Source organism: Schistocerca americana, chromosome 2 (assembly GCF_021461395.2).
Source record: "Schistocerca americana isolate TAMUIC-IGC-003095 chromosome 2, iqSchAmer2.1, whole genome shotgun sequence".
NCBI lineage: Eukaryota > Metazoa > Arthropoda > Insecta > Orthoptera > Acrididae > Schistocerca > Schistocerca americana.
Window position 1 is genome coordinate 412,286,928 of NC_060120.1, and position 25,299 is coordinate 412,312,226.

The following is a 25,299-nucleotide window of genomic DNA, read 5'->3' on the forward strand; positions in this document are numbered from 1 at the left end:
TCCAAAAGGAAAACAATATTCTGTCAACGAATCTACTGGGGATCTACAAAAACTACTTGTGTGAAACCAAGCTTTTTTAATTCACAAAGGATATCTTGCATATAGCGAAATAAGAGATGACGTAGATTTTCGAAAAGTGTTTGACAATGTACCTCATTGTCTACAAGTACCCCCCTCCCCAAAAAGAAAAGATGACACCTAGTTTCATCACAACATCTATGAGAACAGCATCGTTAACGAACAGTGAAACAGTTCTGTTTACTTTATATGACAATGACCGTAAATCAACGGAGCGAGAAAAAGGCAATCTCTGGACACGGGATATTTGCAGGTTGTGAAGCAAATGAAGGTTGCCATAGCGAAGGACTGCTTTCAGAAACAAACTTTATTTGTGAATGTGTGTCCCTTTTTTGCTGTGGGAAAAGTGGGTGCAACACAAGAGCTGGGAAAGATGCTGGTAAAAAATTCGGCTGGCTGAATAAGCATCCGTTGAAAACTACGCAGGGTGCTAGAAGAGTGGTCCTCCTAGAGTGTGACACTTAGAGACTTCGATGGGAGCTATCAGATGTAGCATTTCACTAAAACCTTTAAGTCGCTCAGTACATTGATTGGGAGTGTTATGAGAGTCAGCAAGTCTTACGCAGCAATGACCTCTCCAATAAGGCTCTGTCTCTCCTCTGGATGCCGCCACGTAAGACGAAGAGACAACGCGAGAGAATGCTGCGGAAACGCGTCTGTCGCCGCAAGCCTCATGGCAGCCACCTGCCACTCACCACTTGTTGAATCACACTCACTTAACAACTGCCGTCGACAGAGCACCTGACCAGATTCTCGTTCTCTCAGAATAACAGTAACTACAGACTCAATCTGACTCTCAGGGATTTTCATAAAAATAATGAGCTTATAAGTGTTTCCTTTATATTTTTGATTAATTACTAGGTTTTGTGAGTATATGCGTCATTTTGACCAATGGTGTTATTTCTACAGCGGTTTGAAAGTTTACCTTTAATTACAATCACCCTCTATTTAAAACCCCGGGCGTATTATAATGCTAAATTGTGTCAAAATTTCAAATCAATCCGTGGCGTTACAAAGCACTCCAGGTACGACAGGTGATTAATAAATCAAAGGTCCACCACGAACTGTTGCCGAACATCCCCCCCCCCCCCCCTCCTCCAGTACACCTCTTGCAATATGCCGATGACACCGCATTCCTCGCCCACGCTCCTACCCTCCAACGGCCCCAACGCCTTCTCCAGAACCACCTTGACCTTTTTGCCGCATGGTTTAACCAGTGTCTCCTGAAACTCAATCCTTCCAAGACCCAGGCAATCATCGTCGCTCGTACCACTCGCTGCTTCTGGCTCCTGGATTTCTCCCTTACCGTCTGCACCCGTCCTGTCTGCTCACCCCCACCATCACGTACCTTGGCCTCACCATTGACCTCACCTCACCTGGATCCCTCATCTCCACTCCATCCAATCCAAAGCCTACAACCGCCTCCGACTCCTCAACCCTCCTCCACACCTACAAATCCTTAATCCGTCCCATCCTCTGTTATGCCAGTCCCGCCTGAATATCTGCCCCCTCCCCCCCCGAAATTCTGTAAGTCCCTCCAGATCCTTGAGCGTCATGCACTCCGCCTCGCCTTCCGTATACGCCTCCCATCCCCCACGCGGATCCTCTATGACCTCATTCCTGCTCCTATTCCTCGAACATACCTACATACTCTACACCTCCCGCCACCTTGATCCCCCTCACCCCCTGGTTGCTCCTCTCCTCTCCCATCCCCGCCCCCTGCCACGTCTTCACTGTTGTGTTCGCCCTACCCTTCATCTGTCCACCCATCATCTCCTTTCCCAAGGTGGCTTCCATCAATTCCCCTTCCCAGATGATGCCCTCTCTCCCTCCATTTATCCCTCCTATCAACTCTGTTTCTCACCCCCCTCCCTTCCTCTATCCTTTTCTTGGGCTCCCTCTCCCCCCCTTACATCCTCTTTTTTCCCCACCTACCCTCTCTCTGCCCCCCTTCTCTCCCCTGAGTCCTTTTGCATTTCCCTCCTCTGCCTTTTCCCATTCTCTCTCGCGTCTGCCATGCCCCTCCCCCCCTTATGGGTCCTCTCCCTCCTTTGGTTCCCCCGCCCTCCTTGTTTTCCCACTCATCTGTTCAGGTCCACCTCCCGATCTGACCTAGGCTAAGGTGTGTCCTCTTTGTGCCGACATTTTAGCGCAATGTTTACAGTGAGTGTTCAGTGTTGTGTGTCTTTCCCGAAGAGGTGCGAACAGCCATCATACTGTCGCTGGGTGTGATTTTATATCTCTTGCAAACAGAAACCAGACTGTCGCCATGTTTTTTAATTGTCTGTCTACTATGTTACCTGTCTGCATCCTGTGTATTTTTATTCGCTTTGCTAACGCTTTGCTTTATGTTTTAACTTTCCCCAATTTTACGTCGTTTTACAATTTAAGTCCCCGTTTTATCGCCTGCTTTCATTGTTTCTTAACTTCTACTTACATTTTAAAAAGTCTGTAGGCTGCAGAGCAGCGTAATAAGCTGCTGCCAGCCCACCCCCGTCGGGGGGCGGTTGTGGTGTTGGGAGGGGGGTGTGGATCGAAATACAATAAAGGAAAAAAAAAACAAAAACACGAAATGCTGCTCTGAAGAGGCAGCAGTGTGAGCGGTGTCCTCGTCCACTTCGCCCCCCCCCCCCCCCCCTGTTCCAACCTGTGCTGCATGCAGCGTGACGTGTGCGCAGTGGCGGCGCGCCGCCTTCTGCCGGGCTACCAGCTGGTGGCGGGCGTGGGCCTGTACCGCGTCTACCGCACGCAGCGCGGCTTCATCGACGCGGAGAACCGCTGCCTCCGCGACGGCGCGCACCTCGCCGTGCCGGAGACGCCGGCCGAGGCAAGGGCCATCGCAGGCCTGCTGGCCGCGCACCGCCTGCACCACGCCTGGGTCGGCATCCGGCGGCACGCGCCCTTCATGCCCAAGTTCACCACCCTGCTGGGTAAGTCGCACCGCCTAACGAAGAGCGCGCGCTGCTGTCTTAAGGTTGGCTGATATATAAGTTACACACGGTCAGTTTCAAACTAAAATTTGTAGTACCACTTTACTGTTACATTTTTAATATTCTGGAATACTCCGACAGATTTGCTAGAAATACACTACTATCCATTAAAATTACTACACCACGAAGATAACGATCTACAGACGTGAAATTTAACCGACGGGAAGAAGATCCTGTGATATGCAAATGACTAGCTTTTCAGAGCATTCACACAAGGCTGGCGCCGGTGGCGACACCTACAACGTGCTGATATGAGAAAAAGTAACCAACCGATTTCTCATACACAAACAGCAGTTGACCGGCGTTGCCTGGTGAAATGTTGTTGTTATGCCTCTTGTAAGGAGGAGAAATGCCTACCATCAGGTTTACGACTTTGATAAAGATCGGATTGTAGCCTATCGCGATTGCGGTTTATCGTATAGCGTATTAGTCGAGATCCAATGACTGTTAGCAGAATATGGAATCGGTGGGTTCAGGAGGGTAATACGGAACGCCGTGCTCGATGCCAACGGCCTCATATCACTAGCAGTCGATATGACAGGCGTCTTATACGCATGGCTGTAACGGATAGTGCTGCCACGTCTCGATCCCTGAGTCAACAGATGGGGACGTTTGCAAGACAACAACCATCTGCACGAACAGTTCGACGACGTTTGCAGCAGCATGGACTATCAGCTCGGAGACCATGGCTGCTGTTACCCTTACGCTGCGTCATAGACAGGAGCGCCTGCGATGTGGCACTCAACGACGAACCTGGGTGCACGAATGGAAAAACCTCATTTTTTCGAATGAATCCAGGTTCTGTTTACAGCACCATGATGGTCGCATCCGTGTTTGGCGACATCGTGGTGAACGCACATTGCATGCGCGTATTCGTCATCGCCATACTGGCGTATCACCCGGCGTGATGGTATGGGGTGCCATTGGTTACACGTCTCGGTCACGTGTTGTTCGCATTGATGGCACTTAGAACAGTGCACGTTACATTTCAGATGTGTTACGACCCGTGGCTCTACCCTTCATTCGACCCCTGCGAAATCCTATATTTAAGCAGGATATGCACGACCGCATGTTGTAGGTCCTTTTTCTGCCCTGGCTAGCACATTCTCCAAATCTCTCACCAATTGAAAACGTCTGGTCTATGGTAGCCGACCAACTGGCTCGTCACAATACGCCAGTCACTACTCTTGATGAACTGTGGTATCGTGTTGAAGCTGCATGTGCAGCTGTATCTGTACACGCCATCCAAGCTCTGTTACACTCAATACGCAGACGTATCAAGGCCGATATTACGGACAGAGGTCGCTGTTCTGGGTACTCATTTCTCCGAATCTATGCACCCAAATTGCGTGACAGTTCTAGTATAATACATTTTTCCAATGAATACCCGTGTATCATCCGCATTTATTCTTCGTGTAGCAATTTTAATGGCCAGTAGTGTATTTCACTTTCTACAACACGCTGACCACATACGCATAGTAAACTCCGAGAAGGTGGGTTACCAAAGATCATTCACATTGGAATCGAATTCATTGTTGAGAGCACGATTTCGTCCTGTTAATCATGTTTTTTTTCCAAAAATACGCTTGTGTAGTTAACTAGCATTTCTATACTGTCAATCAAATACTTTTTTGATGTGATATTTCATTGTTTTGAACACTTGACTAAATACTTTTTTCATGTGATATTTCATTATTTTGAACACTTGAGTAGCTATATGTCCCAACTTCCCTCCACAATTGCGAAGCATTTGAGACAGGCATTTTTCTTAATTGGGGTTCGGTACGATGTATTCCTAATACTCCACACACTTGAGTCCGCAGTGTTTGGCCTATGCATTTATTTGCGGGGGAGATTAACGGCATCCACAATGGCTTGAAAAGACTGTGCCTATTTCCACAAATATCACTGAAGGAAAAAAACTAAAATAAGCCACACTTTCTGAAAAATACTATATTTTGCTTAACCAGTTTCGTTTCCTCGTAACAAAAAATAGTGAGGAATTTGTACAACATATCCTCGTTACAGTCTGACGATTGGCTCAGGCCAGAAACTCGTTGAGGTGAAACAAAAAAATTATCAAGAACTGTGGCTTAATGCAGTTTCTTTCATTCAGTGGTATTTATAAGTAATGTCATGAATCGCAATTCTCATATGCTTAGATGTACTCTTTCGGATCTGTTTGGTTTGGAACGCCCGCATGAAACTGTTCCTGGCCTCCAGGTAGGGAGAGAAGGAAGATTATAGCTTCATACCCAATCGATAAGGAGATCATTAGACCTGAAGTCAAGAATAAAACACTCTAAACAGAAAATCCCTGGCATTCGTACTGATAGTAATAGGGGTGGGGATAGTGGAAACTGAGGGGAGAAGCTGGAATATAGGTAATATTCTGGATCTGACACTGAAGATTTCTTCAATTATTGTACTAACTCACTTAGTTGTGAAATCTCATATCACTAATCATGACTTGTGTTAACTTAATACTGCAATTAATTTGTAAAAGGATTTGCTTTGTAGAAGAATCGCAACTGGGATTCGATACCAAAAAGAGTGTTTTCCCAAACTCTAAAAGAAAAAATCCCGAAGACCTGGGCTGCCAAAATGTAGAAGGAGGTCTGCCAGCCGTACTAAGAGCTCATATGGATGCCGAATGAAGGGAAATTATGGAGGGGGGGGGGGGGGGGGGGGAACTGAATGATCAAATATAGTGGTGGTGGGAAATATACGAACTGGCGGTAAATTAGAATAAAAATGCGTTATGGCAGAACTATACCAATTGTGTTGGTCGGTAATGTAAGACTACTTACTGTCTCCAGCCAATCACAGCGAAACAGAAGGCAGCCAGTCCGGATGTAGATTGGAGAAATAAATAAATTACATAAATTAAATAAACCCAAAATATCCGAGCATTGTATTTTTCTGAAAACCCCGAATTTTCATAGAGTTCTGTAATTACACTTGCATACTTTTAAGTGAAGTAATGCAACTATGCGCAGTTTCAACGCATCGTTATAATATTGCCCTGTAGGTATGTGTGTGTACGCAGTTTTACATAAATATTGCGGAAATAAACCATATCTTTGACCATGGTGTCATTCTTACATAACACTTTAGTATTAGGCTGATATATTACGAATACCAATATCTCTGAGCTTCGCGGAACTAATGCATATCTTTGCCTTTCAAGTGGAGGTTACATAACTTTTTACCGCAAATCTGGCCATTTTCAAGCCTCATTTTAACACTTCACTGTACCGGGTGATCAAAAAGTCAGTATAAATTTTAAAACATAATAAATCACGGAATAAAATGGATAGAGAGGTAAAAATTTACACACATGCTTGGAAAGACATGGGGATTTATTAGAACCAAAAAAAAAGAAAAAAAATTATTGCTAGACGCATGAAAGATCTCTTGCGCGCGTCGTTTGGTGATGATCGTGTGCTCAGCCTCCACGTTCGTCATGCTTGTCCTTACAGGTCCCCAGACCGCAGTCCGTGCGATTATTGGCTTTGGGGTTACCTGAAGTCGCAAGTGTATCGTGATCGACCGACATTTCTACGGATGCTGAAAGACAACAGCCGACGCCAATGCCTCACCATAACTCCGGACATGCTTTACAGTGCTGTTCTCAACATTATTCCTCGACTACAGCTATTGTTGAGGAATGATGGTGGACATATTGAGCATTTGTTGTAAATAACATCATCTTTGCTTTGTCTTACTTTGTTATGTTAATTGTTGCTATTCTGATCAGATGAAGCGCCATCTGTCGGACATTTTTTTAACATTTGTATTTTTTCGGTTCTAATAAAGCCCCATGTCATTCCAAGCATGTCTGTTAATTTGCACCTCTCTATCTACATTATTCCGTGATTTATTCAGTTTTCAAATTTATACTGACCTTTTGATCACCCAGGAATTGGTATTTCTTAATTTTCTTTGCAGTACATTTGGGCTAATCCCATAATCTCGGATTCTTTTTAAATTTCCTGTCCTTTTTTGTATTTCCCATCACCGCTATCTTTGACTTTGAATTTCCCGCCTTTTTTAAATTTCCCACTATCTGCCATCCTGATGTCCCAATTGCGCGTAGGATTTACTGATACTGACGCTGTAAATTGCTTTACAAGCTCTAACTTTTGATTTGATGGTGGCAGTAGCTGAAGGAACGTTATAAATAAAGATATTTATTAAGCGATCTTGTCAGTTTTATTCGTAGAACATTTTCAGAGCTAACAGTTCAGTAAACCGGTTCCTAGCGCCTACTAGTAACTACCGCTGATAGTCCACACAATGGCACAGGAATACCGTTCTAGGTCAATAGGGAAAGAGTCACACAAAACATCTCTCTCAAATTATCATGGAAACAGACATAATTTATTGGCTTCTACCAAACCTCGTCAATACCACCTCATTTCCAAAAACACTGCCCCCATATGGCTTTCTGTAATGCAATCTCATCTAAGCGTTTGCGTGCCGACTACCTGCATACTCAACTAAAAGTCACACCCACCAAGAGCACCGATATCCTCATCTGCGCACGGGAACGCACTTATAGAATCTCTCAGTTTCCATAGTGTAGGAAGAGGCTGATCAGGATCCTCCTTCTCCCGAATTCTGAGATACGCTACGAGAACACCAATACCGCTCGAGAGGTCCCACGACTTCTACAGACCACTAGAGCTACCGACCGACCTCTCGAATTTGAGACCTCCCGAAACTCTTTACGAATTAATTTAACATTTATGCCTTCCAGCCATTCAGTATCAGGAGCAGAAAGAAGGCATTTCGATTGGCCATTTCTTGTTCCCGCGTATCGTGCTTCTGTACGGTGCTTCCGTTAGAACTTGTCCACCAATGAGTTTCTGAAAACCTGCCGTCGTGGAGAAATTACTCGCCCTTGAAAGATTACCGGTCTGACCAACCATTCAGTAGGATTAGGGAATGACCAGCCAACTACTTCATGGATGGAGAAAACCTCTTGCCCTGGCATACACAGTACTCACGGAAACCACCAAACACGCGCGAGAAAGATATAGGATTTCATCCACCATCAGCAACAGCATTTATGATTGTTGAAATAATCAGCTACCAGCTGCAAAAAGGAAATTTTATTTCTTTACGGGTTTAAGGCAGATACCTCCCTTCTTCAGAGGGTTATAAAAAATAGTTTATTTGTGAGTGTCAAAAGTACGGTGTGTCCAACGTATTACTGTGGTCATGTGGCACATGCAGTGGCACTATGAAGAACATACTGCACACGTCTCACGTTTTGACGCTCCAAATAATTCGATATTTATAAACTTCTGAAGAAGGGCACTAGGTGCCTAAAACAGGTAAAGGAATAAAATTTGTTTGGTGCAACTGTTTGCCGTTTCTTCTGGTGCAACTGTTTGCCGTTTATTTCAAGGAGCGAAAAATGAGTGTTACACTACTGGCCATTAAAATTGCTACACCACGAAGATGACGTGCTACAGACGCGAAATTTTACCGAATGGAAGACGATGCTGTGATATGCAAATGATTAGCTATTCAGAGCATTCACACTAGGTTGGCACCGGTGGCGAGACCTACAACATGCTGACATGAGGAAAGTTTAAAAACCAATTTCTCATACACAAACAGCAGTTGACCGGCGTTAGCTGGTGAAACGTTGTTGTGATGCCTCGTGTAAGGAGGCGAAATCCGTACCATCACGTTTCCGACTTTGATAAAGGTCGGATTGTAGCCTGTCGCGATTGCGGTTTATCGTATCGTGACGTTGCTGCTCGGGTTGGTCGAGATCCAATGACTGTTGCAAAATATGGAAATGGTGGGTTCGGGAGGGTAATACGGAACGCCGCGCTGGATCCCAACGGCCTCGTATCACTATCAGTCGAGATAACAGGCATCTTATCCGCATGGCTGTAACGGATCGTGCAGCCACGTCTCGATCCCTGAGTCAACAGATGGGGATGTTTGCAAGACAAGAACCATCTGCACGAACAGTTCGACGACGTATGCAGCAGCATGGACTATCAGCTCGGAGACCATGGCTGCGGTTACCCCTGACGCTGCATCACAGACAGGAGCGCCTGCGATGGTGTACTCAACGACGAACCTGGGTGCACGAATGGCAAAACGTCATTTTTTCGGATGAATCCAGGTTCTGTTTACAGCATCATGATGGTCGCATCCGTGTTTGGCGACATCGCACATTGGAAGCGTGTATTCGTCATCACCATACTGGCGTATCACCCTGCGCGATGGTATGGGGTGCCATTGGTTACACCTCTTGTTCGCATTGACGGCGGTTTGAATAGTGGACGTTACATTTCAGATGTGTTACGACCCGCGGCTCTACCCTTCATTCTATCGCGACAAAACCCTACATTTCAGCAGGATAATGCACGACCGCATGTTGCAGGTCCTGTACGGGCCTTTCTGGATACAGAAAATGTTCGACTGCTGCCCTGGCCAGCACATTCTTCAGATCTCTCACCAATTGAAAACGTCTGGTGAATGGAGGCCGAGCAACTGGCTCGTCACAATACGCCAGTCACTACTCTTGATGAACTGTGGTATCATGTTGAAGCTGCATGGGCAGTTGTACCTGTACACGCCATCCAAGCTCTGCTTGACTCAATGCCCAGGCGTATCAAGTCCGTTATTACGGCCAGACGTTTTTGTTCTGGTTACTGTTTTTTCAAGATCTATGCAGCCAAACTGCGTGAAAATGTAATCACATGTCAGTTCTAGTATAATATATTTGTCCAATGAACACCAGTTTATCATCTTGGTGTAGCAATTTTAATGGCCAGCCGTGTACATGTCGTTCGTATAAGAGAGAACAGGTAGCCACTTTTACTTTTTGGTCGCCATTGAAGATGATATTGTCTTTGTTAGGTAGTACTTCCTCGTAGCTAGCCGTGCCCTCTGCTGCACAGATACTGTAAATGAAATACGACTCCAAGTGCACACAGTGTCTTATAGATTTAGCAGTAAGGGGTCAGCATGTCGTGGTAAGAGTAAAGTGCCGCAGTCGCGGTGCGGTTTGGTGACGAGTGCGTGTCGGCAGGCGACGACGTGAAGAAGCTGGCGTTCCACGAGTGGGAGGAGGAGGGCGTGGTGCCGCTGGAGGACTGCTGCACGCTGAGCGGCCCGCGCGGCGGCCGCGGCGTCGGGCTGTCGGTGTGGCCGTGCTCGCGGCCGCTCACCTTCGTCTGCGAGCAGCCGGCGGGCGCCGCGCTGCCCCGCGGCTACTGGCTGGCCGGCGACGGCAGCGCGCTGCGCCTGCACCCGCTGTCCGAGGGCCGCGACGACGCCGCCGCCGCCTGCCGCGGGGAGGCCGCCCTGCTGGCCGTGCCGCGCACAGACTCCCACGCCGAGGAGCTGCTGGCCGCCTTGCACCGGCACAACGTCACCAGCGACGTCTTCGTCGGCATACAAGCCGACGCCGGAAGCGGCTTCCACACTGATGCGGGTCAGTTTCCATTTCTTCTGTGCCATCGTTTAAACCGTCGGTGTTTGTAACATGATGCATCGTGTCCAAAGGGACAGTGTTCGTACAACAATCCTCTGGACTGAAGAACTTGAAATGATACAGTAGTTCCCGCTCCATAAACAGCAGGTTTCGCTGCTCGCTCGCACCGGGAATTACAAACGGAAGCGGCTCCGCCGCTAATTTTTATTGCACGACGCGGCCGGCCGCGGGTGCAACAGAACCGATGTGGACGGGTGGAAAGAAATGTGTCAGTCTTCATGTTGTTGTACTTGTGGTCTTCAGTCCTGAGACTGGTATGATGCAGCTCTCCATGCTACTCTATCCTGTGCAAGCTTCTTCATCTCCCAGTACCTACTGCAGCCTACGTCCTTCTGAATCTGTTTAGTGTATTCATCTCTTGGTCTCCCTCTACGATTTTCACCCTCCACGCTGCCCTCCAATACTAAATTGATGCCTCAGAACATGTCCTACCAACCGATCCCTTCTTCTAGTCAAGTTTTGCCACAAACTTCTCCCCAATCCTGTTCAGTACCTCCTCATTAGTTATATGATCTACCTATCTAATCTTCAGCATTCTTCTATAGCACCACATTTCGAAAGCTTCTATTCTCTTCTTGTCCAAACTAGTTATCGTCCATGTTTCACTTCCATACATGGCTACGCTCCATACAATTACTTTCAGAAACGACTTCCTGACACTTAAATCTATACTCAACAAATTTCTCTTCTTCAGAAACGTTTTCCTTGCCATTGCCAGTCTACATTTGATATCCTCTCTACTTCGACCATCATCAGTTATTTTGCTCCCCAAATAGCAAAACTCCTTTACTACTTTAAGTGTCTCATTTCCTAATCCAATTCCTTCAGCATCACCGGACTAAATTCGACTACATTCCATTACCCTCGTTTTGTTTTAGTTGATGTTCATCTTATACCCTCCTTTCAAGACACTGTCCATTCCGTTCAACTGCTCCTCCAAGTCCTTTGCTGTCTCTGACTGAATTACAATGTCATCGGCGAATGCATATTTATGTGTGTCGTGTATTATGCATTTCTTGTACGAGAATGTGAATCTGCACATGAACTTTCCTAAACCTCCTCACACCTTTCCATAAAGCATGGCCAAATCTTGGAAAGTAGTTCTGTTGTATAGTAGTGTCAACCTTACTCCTCGGTAATGGATCAGAGAGACAGCACAGGCAGGTTCGAGTGTCACAAGATTTGGGGTGGAGAGGTTGGTCACGGCCAAGTGGTTCGACCATCCCTTCCACCGGGGCCCAGGAAGACCTCTGGGTGCCCGCGATATTCTGGGAGTGTTAGAGAAGACGGGTAAGTGAGCAGACATGCCCTCAGTGCGGCTGTCTCGATGTTCACGCGTGGTAGAGAGGTATTTGAATGTTTGCAACAATTATTTCATTCCCAGCTTCGGATTGTGTAAGGAAATGAATGTTCTCGTTTAATTTCGGAAATTTGATCCCCTATGTTAATGTATCTGGTCCCAGTTTTCCCGTTATCCTCCTCACATAGTGGTTGTCCCATGTAAAATATTGGGAGAATTTGGTGGTATACATTTGGCCAACGCAAGTCCTTCTTGCCCGTAGAATTGTGCGTGCAGATTAGTATACAATATACCAGAGCTATAAGGTGTAAAATTGTAATATCTGTAAACTGGATCAATTGCTCCAATCGTTGCAAAGTTCAGCGATAATGTTTAAAATAAATAATCAGTTGTCATCAGTGTTTAACATTCCCTAAAAATCACAAAGGAGTCAAGTTAAAGGAATTCATTTAAAATAAAAGATATACACTCCTGGAAATTGAAATAAGAACACCGTGAATGCATTGTCCCAGGAAGGGGAAACTTTATTGACACATTAATGGGGTCAGATACATCACATGATCACACTGACAGAACCACAGGCACATAGACACAGGCAACAGAGCATGCACAATGTCGGCACTAGTACAGTGTATATCCGCCTTTCGCAGCAATGCAGGCTGCTATTCTCCCATGGAGACGATCGTAGAGATGCTGGATGTAGTCCTGTGGAACGGCTTGCCATGCCATTTCCACCTGGCGCCTCAGTTGGACCAGCGTTCGTGCTGGACGTGCAGACCGCGTGAGACGACGCTTCATCCAGTCCCAAACATGCTCAATGGGGGACAGATCCGGAGATCTTGCTGGCCAGGGTAGTTGACTTACACCTTCTAGAGCACGTTGGGTGGCACGGGATACATGCGGACGTGCATTGTCCTGTTGGAACAGCAAGTTCCCTTGCCGGTCTTGGAATGGTAGAACGATGGGTTCGATGACGGTTTGGATGTACCGTGCACTATTCAGTGTCCCCTCGACGATCACCAGTGGTGTACGGCCAGTGTAGGAGATCGCTCCCCACACCATGATGCCGGGTGTTGGCCCTGTGTGCCTCGGTCGTATGCAGTCCTGATTGTGGCGCTCACCTGCACGGCGCCAAACACGCATACGACCATCATTGGCACCAAGGCAGAAGCGACTCTCATCGCTGAAGACGACACGTCTCCATTCGTCCGTCCATTCACGCCTGTCGCGACACCACTGGAGGCGGGCTGCACGATGTTGGGGCGTGAGCGGAAGACGGCCTAACGGTGTGCTGGACCGTAGCCCAGCTTCATGGAGATGGTTGCGAATGGTCCTCGCCGATACCCCAGGAGCAACAGTGTCCCTAATTTGCTGGGAAGTGGCGGTGCGGTCCCCTACGGCACTGCGTAGGATCCTACGGTCTTGGCGTGCATCCGTGCGTCGCTGCGGTCCGGTCCCAGGTCGACGGGCACGTGCACCTTCCACCGACCACTGGCGACAACATCGATGTACTGTGGAGACCTCACGCCCCACGTGTTGAGCAATTCGGCGGTACGTCCACCCGGCCTCCCGCATGCCCACTATACGCCCTCGCTCAAAGTCCGTCAACTGCACATACGGTTCACGTCCACGCTGTCGCGGCATGCTACCAGTGTTAAAGACCGCGATGGAGCTCCGTATGCCACGACAAACTGGCTGACACTGACGGCGGCGGTGCACAGATGCTGCGCAGCTACCGCCATTCGACGGCCAACACCGCGGTTCCTGGTGTGTCCGCTGTGCCGTGCGTGTGATCATTGCTTGTACAGCCCTCTCGCAGTGTCCGGAGCAAGTATGGTGGGTCTGACACACCGGTGTCAATGTGTTCTTTTTTCCATTTCCAGGAGTGTAGAATGCAGGGACCCACACATCAGCGTGTGAGCCCTCCAGTCCCTTGCCTAGTATCGTACAGAATAGGGCACGCTCTCTAGGTAGTGCTCTCAAACTTTCCTCCCCAGTTATCCGTTGCGCAATTTTCATTCAGGGCTTGACGACATCAGCTTTCATCTGGCGTCCCTAGGCAAGGAGGGTTGACCGTAACCTTTAAAACTGAAGCGTTAAGTATACTGTTATAGGCATGCGTGTTCAAATACAGAGATATGTAGGCAGACAGAATACGCTCCTGCAGTAGGCAACTCCTACATAAGGCAACAAGTGTCTGGTGCAGTTGTTAGATCGGTTACTGCTGCTACAATGGCAGGTTATCAAGATTTAACTGACTTTTGACATGGTGTAATAGTCGACGAACGAGCGGTGGAACACAGCATCTGCATGGTTGCGATGAAGTGGGAATTTTCCCGGACGACCATTTCATAAGTGCACCGTGAATATCACAAATCAGGTAACACATCAAATCTCCGACGTCGCTGCGGCCGAAAAGAGATCCTGCAAGAACGACACTAACAACGACTGAAGAGAATTGTTCAACGTGACAGAAGTGCAACCCTGCAAATTCCTGCTCATATCAATGCTGGGCCGTCAAAAAATGTCAGCGTGCGAACCATTCAACAAAAGATCAACGACATGGGCTTTCGGAGCCAAAGGCCCACTCGTGTGCCCTTGATGACTGCTCGACACAAAGCTTTATGCCTCGCCTGCGCACGTCAACACCGACATTGGACGTTGATGACTGGAAATATGTTGCCTGGTCGGACCAGTCTCCCTTCAAACTGTGTCGTGTACGGGTATCGAGACGGCCCGATGGATCCATGGACCCTGCATGTCAACAGGGCACTGTTCAATCTGGTAGGGGCTCTGTAATTGTGTGGGGTGTGTGCAGTTGGAGTGATATGGAACCCTTGATAAGCATCATATCTGATCACTTGCATCCATTTATGTCCGTTGTAACTTACAACGTATATGGGCAATTCCAGCAGGACAATGGGACACCCCACACTTCCAGAATTGCTACAGAGTGGCTCCAGGAACACCCTTCTGAGTTCAGACACTCCCGCCGGCCACCAAACTCCCCAAACACGAACATTATCGAACATATCTGAGGTGCCTTGCAACGCGGTCTTCACAAGAGATCTACACACCCTCGTTCTCTTTCGATTTATGGACAGCTCTGCAAGATTCGTGTTGTCAGTTCCCCCTAGCACTACTTCAGACATTAATCGAGTGCATACCACGGCGTTTTGTGACACTTCTGTGTCCTCGCGTGGGACCTGCACTATATTAGGCAGGTGTACCAGTTTCTTTGGCTCTTCAGTGTCTTTTTTTTTTTTTGGTCATCAGTCTGCTGACTGGTTTGATGCGGCCCGCCACGAATTCCTTTCCTGTGCTAACCTCTTCATCTCAGAGAAGCACTTGCAACCTACGTCCTCAATTATTTGCTTGACGTATTCCAATCTCTGTCTTCCTCTACAGTTTTTGCCCTCTACAGCTTCCTCTAGTACCATGGAAGTCATTCCCTCATGTCTTAGCAGATGTCCTATCATCCTGTCCCTTCTTCTTATCAGTGTTTTCCACATATTCCTTTCGTCTCCGATTCTGCGTAGAACTTCCTCATTCCTTACCTTATCAGTACACCTAATTTTCAACATTCGTCTATAGCACCACATCCCAAATGCTTCGATTCTCTTCTGTTCCGGTTTTCCCACAGTCCATGTTTCACTACTATACAATGCTGTACTCCAGACGCACATCCTCAGAAATTTCATCCTCAAATTAAGGCCGGTATTTGATATTAGTAGACTTATCTTGGCCAGAAATGCCTTTTTTGCCATAGCTAGTCTGCTACGGCAGTGTTTATCTGTGGGGAACTTCGAGGTCGTGGTGAAAAGTAATGCCTCCAGTTTTACATGTGAAAACTCTTACAGCTTTTTATATAAAACGGACTTTATTAAAAAATTTCTTCTGTGTTTCACTCGCAGCTTTCGTAAGATCAAGGTATGGCATCTTGTGCAAGCTTTTGACAAAATTGTTTATTTCTGGTTGATCACTTAAGCTCAGGACAAACAAGTTTTGCCATATGTTCCATTATCAACTGTTCCTACCGACATTACGTCTATACATCACTTTGTTCTACGTCTATGTAATAGTTCTCTGAGATTTTATCTTATACTTACGTCGAGATCGGATGACCTCCCTTAATCATCTTCGAACGTAATTTCTTTTGTGAACTATGTTGTTAAGACAGATCGCGTATTTAGTTTCTGTAGAATTTTCCTGTTACTTCTGGATAGTTGTAAAGTGACAGAGCGTTCCAATGATGCTTCATGTTTATAAGTAAATTATATCGTATGTAGTAAGATAATTTTTGCCACAAGTATTGTGCATTATGTAAAAGTCCGATCTTATTATCGTCTATTGTTTATTGTTTATGGTGTTGTGTTCCTCCCATTTGTCTTTCTATTGGGTCGGTAAAGTTTCACAGATAATTTTTAAGTCCGAGGTTGGTCTGTTCGTTTGGGATATTATTCGGATATGTATTTGCGTGCGCATAAGTTTCCGGTTCTTCCAAATTGTTCATGGTCTCATCTTTTAGTATATTATGTAGAGTTTTCAAAGCGTTTTCGATTGTGTTCGGTCTCTGATATTTGTTTTTTAAGTGTAGATAAAAACTGGACTGTTCTTTAAATCTGAGTCTAAAACTTAGTGCTCTTTGTTCGATCTAAAAACTGTTCCAGTCATCCCAGTAAATTTTATATACACCTAGATCAGTGATGACAGGGACGTCACTTTTTCCTGCTACCGTCTTTGTAACATATTGGTAGTGCGAAATGCTAGTCGTACTTTCGTATTTCTTAAAAACAAAGCCGAGACCAGGGAAAGCGACGTCCAGATCTTTTCTAATCCAGTTTTACACAAAATTTTCTGTGACGACTGCAACAGTTTTACATCGGACACACAGGACAGAGTTTTAGTATCGAGTTTAAAGAACACACAAGAGTGTTCGAAAGCAACCAATCAAGTTTCTATCTACACTTAAAAAATAAAAACCTTAGAACGAACACAGCTGATAACATCTCGAAAATTCCGCATAGGATACCAAAAGGCCAAACCATAAACATTTCGGAATAACTGGAAATTTGTTATCGGAACGACATCCTAAACAAACAGACGGACTCCACACATACATGTTATCTGGAACGCTTTACTGACGCAGTAGAAAAATAGAAGGGATGAAGACTATAAAACAAATAAAAAACGATAGACAACACTTAGATGGCATATCTACATAAAGCACAATATCGCCGGCAAAAAATCTCTAAATACTTAAGATATAATTTACTTGTAAACAAAAATGCTTCAAATGGCTCTGAGCACTATGGGACTTAACTTCTGAGGTCATCTGTCCCCTAGAACTTAGAACTACTTAAAGCTAATTAACCTAAGGACATCACAGACATCCATGCCCGAGGCAGGATTCGAACCTGCGACCGTAGCGGTCGCGCGGTTACGGACTGAAGCGCCTAGAACTGCTCGGCCACCCCGGCTGGCACTTGTAAACAAAAAGCATCGCTAGAACGATCCATTATTTTACAACTATCAAAACATAAAACGAAATTTCTACAGAAAGTGACCCATAATAACAATAAGGTACATAAAATAACTTCCATTCTAAGATGATTTATGGATGACACTCGATTTAGACCTAAGTGCCGTATAAGATATAATCTCATGGTTACACTGCGTTGACGTTGGAAGGAATGAGCAATTTTGCTATCATTCTTCTACACAGAGTAAATACGTTACCAATATGGTGCCTAAAAGAAATTATGTTCCCAAACGATTCTTTCACGTGACTCCATCTAGACGTAAGTATGACATAAAATGTCATTATATTATAACATAGATGTAGAATAAAATGATATATAAATGTAATATCGACAGGAACATTTGATAATGGCACTTATGCGCAAACGAGCTTGTCGCGAAGTTACGTAATCAACAAGCAACAGATAATTTACAGTTAATTTTGCCAAAAGTATTAGCATTCCACATCATCATTAATTATGCCTACATTTTTATTTCTCACCATAATCACCCTGGTGACAAATATATTTCTCCAAACGGGCGACCAGTTTGTTGACACCATCATTGTAGAATGTTTATCCTTGTTGACGGAGCCACAGCCCCACCCCGCCTCTCTTTGCACCACTTCGTCACTATCAAGGTGAAGTCCGCGCTGGTCTTCTGTTAGTTATGCAACCAGATGAAGACCGTATGGGGCCAAGTCGGGACTGTATGTAGGATTATCGATGACAGTGAACCTAAGGCGTCAGATTGCTGTAGATGTCGCAGCGCTCCGGTCTGGTCTAGCGTTGTCATCCTGAACGAGAGGTAGCTTCGTGTCTAGACGAACTCTTCGAATTCATGCTTCAGTTTTCTGTGGATCTCGCACTATCCTCCAGATTATGGTGGTGTCTGTTAGCATGAATTCCAAGTGCACCACATCTTGAACATCCGAAGAGACTGCGACCATGACTTTGCCTGCTGATGAAATGGTCTTGACTTTATTTGGCGTCTGTGATCCTTTGTGGCGGAACTGCACTATTACTCTCTTGTTTCCGTGGTCAAAATGGGGAACGTAGCTTTCATCACCTGTCACAGGGTTCTTAAGGGAGACATCATCCTCAGGCTTAAAATTCAAATAAAATAATTGACAGACGTCCGGTATCCCCTCTCTCATGCCAAGAAAGAGAATTCTGTACACCCACTGTGCACACGGTTGTCTGTACCGACGCTCTGCGATGACGACCTGCAAACCCTCTCCCCACATTAACTGAGAGCTGTGTCTCCGATAACCTACGATTTTTCCCGACAAGTTCATCATGATGTCGATACAATTATCACCGTATACAGCTTCCATTCTCCCATGTTTATCAAATGGAGGCACCTTTTTTGCGGTTAGGAACTCGATTAAACGGCCCCTTGTCACGGTTCGCGCGGGTCCCGCCGTAGGAGCTTCGACTCCTCCCTCGGGCATGGGTGTGTGTGTTGTCCTTAGCGTAAGTTACTATAAGTTAGATTGTGTGTAAACTTAGGGACCGATGAACACAGCAGTTCGGCCCCATAAGACCTTACCAAAAATTTCCAAATTTCAGCTTGTTTTAAGAACAGGATAAAAACATAGTGACGACGTCATGGTAATATTTTTCAGCCGGCCGCTGTGACCGAGCGGTTCCAAGCGCTTCAGTCCGAAACCGCGCTTCTGCTACGGTCGCTGGTTCGAATCCTGCCTCGGGCATGGATGTGTGTGATGCCCTTAGTTATGTTTAAGTAGGTCTTAGTCTAGGGGACTGACGACCTCAGGAGATACATATCTCGCCTTTCTACTAAATTAGGAGTTCGTGTACCGTTACTGAAGCCTCCATATGCTGTTGATCAAATATACACTCCTGGAAATTGAAATAAGAACACCGTGAATTCATTGTCCCAGGAAGGGGAAACTTTATTGACACATTCCTGGGGTCAGATACATCACATGATCACACTGACAGAACCACAGGCACATAGACACAGGCAACAGAGCATGCACAATGTCGGCACTAGTACAGTGTATATCCACCTTTCGCAGCAATGCAGGCTGCTATTCTCCCATGGAGACGATCGTAGAGATGCTGGATGTAGTCCTGTGGAACGGCTTGCCATGCCATTTCCACCTGGCGCCTCAGTTGGACCAGCGTTCGTGCTGGACGTGCAGACCGCGTGAGACGACGCTTCATCCAGTCCCAAACATGCTCAATGGGGGACAGATCCGGAGATCTTGCTGGCCAGGGTAGTTCACTTACACCTTCTAGAGCACGTTGGGTGGCACGGGATACATGCGGACGTGCATTGTCCTGTTGGAACAGCAAGTTCCCTTGCCGGTCTAGGAATGGTAGAACGATGGGTTCGATGACGGTTTGGATGTACCGTGCACTATTCAGTGTCCCCTCGACGATCACCAGTGGTGTACGGCCAGTGTAGGAGATCGCTCCCCACACCATGATGCCGGGTGTTGGCCCTGTGTGCCTCGGTCGTATGCAGTCCTGATTGTGGCGCTCACCTGCACGGCGCCAAACACGCATACGACCATCATTGGCACCAAGGCAGAAGCGACTCTCATCGCTGAAGACGACACGTCTCCATTCGTCCGTCCATTCACGCCTGTCGCGACACCACTGGAGGCGGGCTGCACGATGTTGGGGCGTGAGCGGAAGACGGCCTAACGGTGTGCTGGACCGTAGCCCAGCTTCATGGAGACGGTTGCGAATGGTCCTCGTCGATACCCCAGGAGCAACAGTGTTCCTAATTTGCTGGGAAGTGGCGGTGCGGTCCCCTACGGCACTGCGTAGGATCCTACGGTCTTGGCGTGCATCCGTGCGTCGCTGCGGTCCGGTCCCAGGTCGACGGGCACGTGCACCTTCCGCCGACCACTGGCGACAACATCGATGTACTGTGGAGACCTCACGCCCCACGTGTTGAGCAATTCGGCGGTACGTCCACCCGGCCTCCCGCATGCCCACTACACGCCCTCGCTCAAAGTCCGTCAACTGCACATACGGTTCACGTCCACGCTGTCGCGGCATGTTACCAGTGTTAAAGACTGCGATGGAGCTCCGTATGCCACGGCAAACTAGCTGACACTGACGGCGGCGGTGCACAAATGCTGCGCAGCTAGCGCCATTCGACGGCCAACACCGCGGTTCCTGGTGTGTCCGCTGTGCCGTGCGTGTGATCATCGCTTGTACAGCCCTCTCGCAGTGTCCGGAGCAAGTATGGTGGGTCTGACACACCGGTGTCAATGTGTTCTTTTTTCCATTTCCAGGAGTGTATTTGCTACCTTGGTTTCTGGACCAAGACATGGAACTCAGCGTGGATTGTGTGTTGCTCTTTACGACGATATTATTGTTTTTCATCTTTATTCATCTGAGCTCACTTTACACCCATTTGTAACATTCACTTTCCGCTATCTGGTTCGTGACAGTGATCATAGGTTCTGTCGTTTATCACACAAAAGCACGTTTGAGAATTTGACAATTTGTTCATCAGCTTTACCTTATCACGTTATTAAAAAACTATTAAAATTTTACCTCATCCAGCCCTCACTATGAAACTTGGATTAGAAATACCAATGAACTCTTATCTCTTACCCAAGCAATAAGTTACCATCAAGAAGATCCATCTTTGGAACGATTAACTGCAGTAATTCTGCGTTGACTGGTGTTTTAAAATGCGTGAATATAGATCAGATCCATGTGAAATTACTCTACTATCATTTGTCTCTAAACTTTCAAGACGGTTCTGTCTTTGAACCTGTTGGTTATGGTAATGCCACCGATCATATGTAGGAGTGAACCATGAGCTTTCAACTTCCTGCAGCAACTTCCCGAGGTCCACTCAAACCCGTCGTTGACACTTCTCAGTAGATCCGGACAGTTACTTCTGTGCACTACTGACACTTGTAAGTTGCTAGCGTATTTGAGATGTTGCACGGTCTCAACACGACAATAACTACACTAATACAAGTAACTATCAAGCATTCTATGACTGAGTGATTGGAACATCCCCACAAGATTACAGCTCCGCCACCAAAGTGGCACATTATCGTCTTGCAGCCTGGAAAGATCTCTTCGCGTTTGTATAATTATTTATTACGTTAGCAAAAAGTATATCATGAGACGATATGATGTATGTTCATTGAAATATTTTAGCTGACTTCATTCAAGCTGTCCGAATTGCCTAACTGTATTTTTGTTATATATCTCAAGACTTTGCAAAAACAGACATAATGTCTGATGGGATAACTGCAATCACTGGTTTTTCCAGTGTTATTTGTAATCCGTCTTGATTGCAAAAAACGTTTATTCACATGACCAGTTTCGGTTCCTCTAGAACCATCTTCAGTTCTGCAAAATGGTGCAAATGGCTCTGAGCACTGTGTGACTAAACTTCTGAGGTCAGCAGTATTCTAGAACTTAGAACTACTCAAACCTAACTAGCCTAAGGACACCACACACATTCATGCCCGAGGCAGGATTCGAACCTGCGACCCTAGCGGTCGCGCGGTTTCAGACCGAAGCGCCTAGAACCGCTCTGCCACATAGGCTCAGTTCTGCAATTTCGGTTACAGGAGTAACCCGTCCATACACAGCAACCTTCACATGCTACGTTACGTGACATGCTGCGCGATGTGACGCAGCATGTGAAGGTTGCTGTGAATGGACGGGTTGCTACTGTAACTGAAATTGCAGATCTGAAGATGGTTCTAGAGGAACCGAAACCGGCCATGTGAATAAACATTTTTTAGCAGTCAAGACGGATTATAAATAACATTGGAACATCTCAAAGCGGTAGCTGCTTGCCGAAACCGGTAATGTGAATATTTTGTACATTTTGAAGCTATCGCTAACGTGACACATTATTATACAAGCATTTACAAAGGTCGTATACTTCCAGGTGACATTATGGCAATTTTCAAAATTTCGTGTGGTCAACGAACGTCGCTCATCATGCAATAGACCATTTTCTTTCCAATAGGTTGAAAGTATGTGGCAGCAGCGTTCCTTCCTGAGGAACTGCGTCTGTTAATGTTAAGGAGCTCTAGTCAGAAATTTTAGTTTATTGGTATGTTTCTTCGAACAAAATTGTATCTGATCAATATCTTTCGCTATTGGCGATATAGCGTCCACAGTGTTTGTCTCCACACCAGCGTGGAAGGTGCATTAGAAAAAAGCGAGCCACGGGTTGTAAAATTAAAATCGCTGAGGTGATCGCCTAAGGAAGAAGCTGGAGTCCCTACATGAGCGCTGAGAACTCATATTTGCTGTTAGAGGGACATGGGCGCACATCCATGTTACGACAGAGCGGGCATCATGTGCAAGCGTCGATAATTCACCATACTCTGTAGCGCTGAAAACAGAGAAATGGAGACTTCGAAAGAAGCGCAAAGGGATTTATGCGTTACCTTATAGCGGAAGCAGTGTGGAGAAAGGAAATCAATCGAAGAATGGCACTGTCTGTCTGTTGCAATTCCAATGCTCAACCCGACTTCTGGGCCGGAGTGGCCGAGCGGTTCTAGGCACTACAGTCTGGAACCGCGCAACCGTTACGGTCGTAGGTTCGAATCCTGCCTCGGGCATGGATGTGTGGTATGACCCTAGGTTACTTAGGTTTAAGTAGTTCTAAGTTCTAGGGGACTGATGACCTCAGAAGTTACGTCTCATGGTGTTCAACGCCTTTTATTTTATTTTATTTTTTTTTTTTTTTGGGCCAACACCCACCGCCGTAGCTCGCCGCGCCGATCTTTAATAATGAAGGCATCCACTGGCTGGAAAATGGCACCAGTAATATTACGTATCGATCCAGATCATGCGTCGTCGGCTAAAGACATCCGTCCTTCCTTGAATCGGTTGTGCCACGCCTTGGCCCTTAAAGCGGATGTGCGGTGCTCTTCATTTACTTGTGCCATTCTTCAAGGAATTTCTGTTTCCTGCACTCCTTCGGATGTCAGAAAACGCGCTGCACCCCCTTGCTCTTCTTTTGAAGTCACCATTCCACCGTTTACAGCGCAACTGTGTGCAGTGGACGTTCTCCGTGAGCGCGTGCTCGCTTTGTAGTCTCGAGGGTGTGCGGCCATGTCCATCTAGGGGCGAGTTTTGGGCCTCGGCGCTCTTGTAGGGACCACACCTTGTTCTTGTTCCGTAGACAGTGGCATTACAAGCCCTTCCTCCGTTTCCAGTCTACAACCTCTGGTTGGTTTCTTTGTTTCTGAACGCTCCTTACAAATAACAGACTCATCTAATGCTGACTTCTTTACCTCCATTATGCTGTAGCCCATTTTTCGCAGTCAGTGATATGTTTCCCGGTATCGGTTTTTTATGGTCCACTGATTCCCTTAACGCGATCGGGACGGTCTCATAGCGGACACGTTTGAGCTTTCATCGCTTTACTGTCAGTATTTTGTCCTGTCGTGTGTGCTACAGGTGAGCCCTTGGAACTGCTGGCCTTCAAGAACTGGCTGCCAGGCCACCCGCAGCGGTCACGGGAGACTCGGCGGTGTGTCTGCATGGAGATCAGGGGCGTCCTCAAGGTCTGCGACTGCGAGCTGCCGCTGCCATTCTTCTGCGAGATACACTTCTGACCCACAGCTCTGCCGCTGTTGCTTCTGCTATTGTCTCCTGTAGATGCGCGGTGCTACGGTCTACTGTACTTTAAACTACTATGAAACACTAGTTGCACTTCGAGACTCCATTTTGTACTCCATGACCGCGGAGCGAGATATTAAGCTTACATTCACAGAGAAAGTTTATTCCAGACTTTCAATTACAAGTAATGTTTCTGTACGAAGTTGTAATAAACAGATGATCACAATACGAACATATATTTTCCTGTTAATTTTATTAATATGAAGCGGTTATCACAAAAGAGACATCTCTGTCAAAAACTTCTCCTTACCTTTTAATGATTTCAAGTGTTCTAGTTTGCTTTTCAGAACCCACACAAAGCAGAAAAGGATTATCTACCTTGATTCGAAAATCTATTAGTAAGCAATAGAAGAATTTTGATTATATTTGCTGTCATGAAACGAAATAAATTTCTATTCTATAGTCTAGTATTACTAACAATTGTACATTGGACAGTTAACTGTTATTTGCTCCAAAGACCAGGAATAATCGATATTTTGTCTCATTCTCTTGGGAGAAGTACAAGACTATTTAAGAAGGAGAACCGATTTTAATGTTCATAATTAAAGTTAGAAACCGCGACTGTAACGTCACTGTATAGAGACAGGTTCAATGATTCCACCAAACGTCACGCGAAACGTGAATGGCTCGACAAATATCAAAACCTTAGCAACATTTCGCATCTCACACAAGTCTGCTGGTCAATAGTTATTGAATTCTAAGGTTCAACAAGTAATTTTGGGCTGATCTTAATGAGTGAAAGGCTGAGAAGGGAAAGCAGCATTGTCTTTTATGTATGCATAATATTCATGTGCCTGTGGTCCGTCGTTCCCACATCTTCGAATACAAGGCCCTGTAATGCGAACTCCGTGCGAAATTGAGATAAGAAGCCGTCTTGCGTGTAGATGAAGTCGTTCGAACTGTTGAATATAAGAGAACAGGAACGCAGATGTTCAATTAACAGAATTATTTCTGATAAGCAAAGATCGATAAACTCCGTGTGTTCTGTTAATAAGCATAGAGAAGATAGTAACCTTTGTCGAATCTCTCATGTTCAAAAGCCTACTCCCCCCCCCCTCCCCCCCCCCCTTCCCACCATCCTAGCTAGTAATATTATGTTGAACATCTTTATGGTAAAGTAGTGATTTATCCTAAAATAGTAATCGTACATATAACTACCCTCTTCGATGCTTTCTTAACATGTCATCCAGAATTCTAATCATATGTTGAGTTCATCCCATTTGCGTT

At 46.1% G+C, this 25,299-nt stretch overlaps 1 protein-coding gene across 1 annotated transcript; it reads left to right on the forward strand.

The window, feature by feature from the left end:
- Nucleotides 1-2,734: 2,734 nt before the first annotated feature.
- On the forward strand, nt 2,735-24,008 carry LOC124594059. Its single transcript, XM_047132409.1, has 3 exons — nt 2,735-3,008; nt 10,132-10,536; nt 23,851-24,008. The coding sequence occupies exons 1-3, from the start codon at nt 2,735-2,737 to the stop codon at nt 24,006-24,008; spliced, it is 837 nt and encodes a 278-aa protein (XP_046988365.1).
- The last annotated feature ends 1,291 nt before the right edge of the window (nt 24,009-25,299 follow it).

Bases quoted from the DNA above. Each gene is read 5' to 3' on its own strand.
- LOC124594059 (XM_047132409.1), top strand. From the start codon at position 2,735: ATGCAGCGTGACGTGTGCGCAGTGGCGGCGCGCCGCCTTCTGCCGGGC. The intron at 3,009-10,131 runs GTAAGTCGCACC...GCGTGTCGGCAG, and splicing joins CAAGTTCACCACCCTGCTGG to GCGACGACGTGAAGAAGCTG. The intron at 10,537-23,850 runs GTCAGTTTCCAT...TGTGTGCTACAG, and splicing joins CGGCTTCCACACTGATGCGG to GTGAGCCCTTGGAACTGCTG.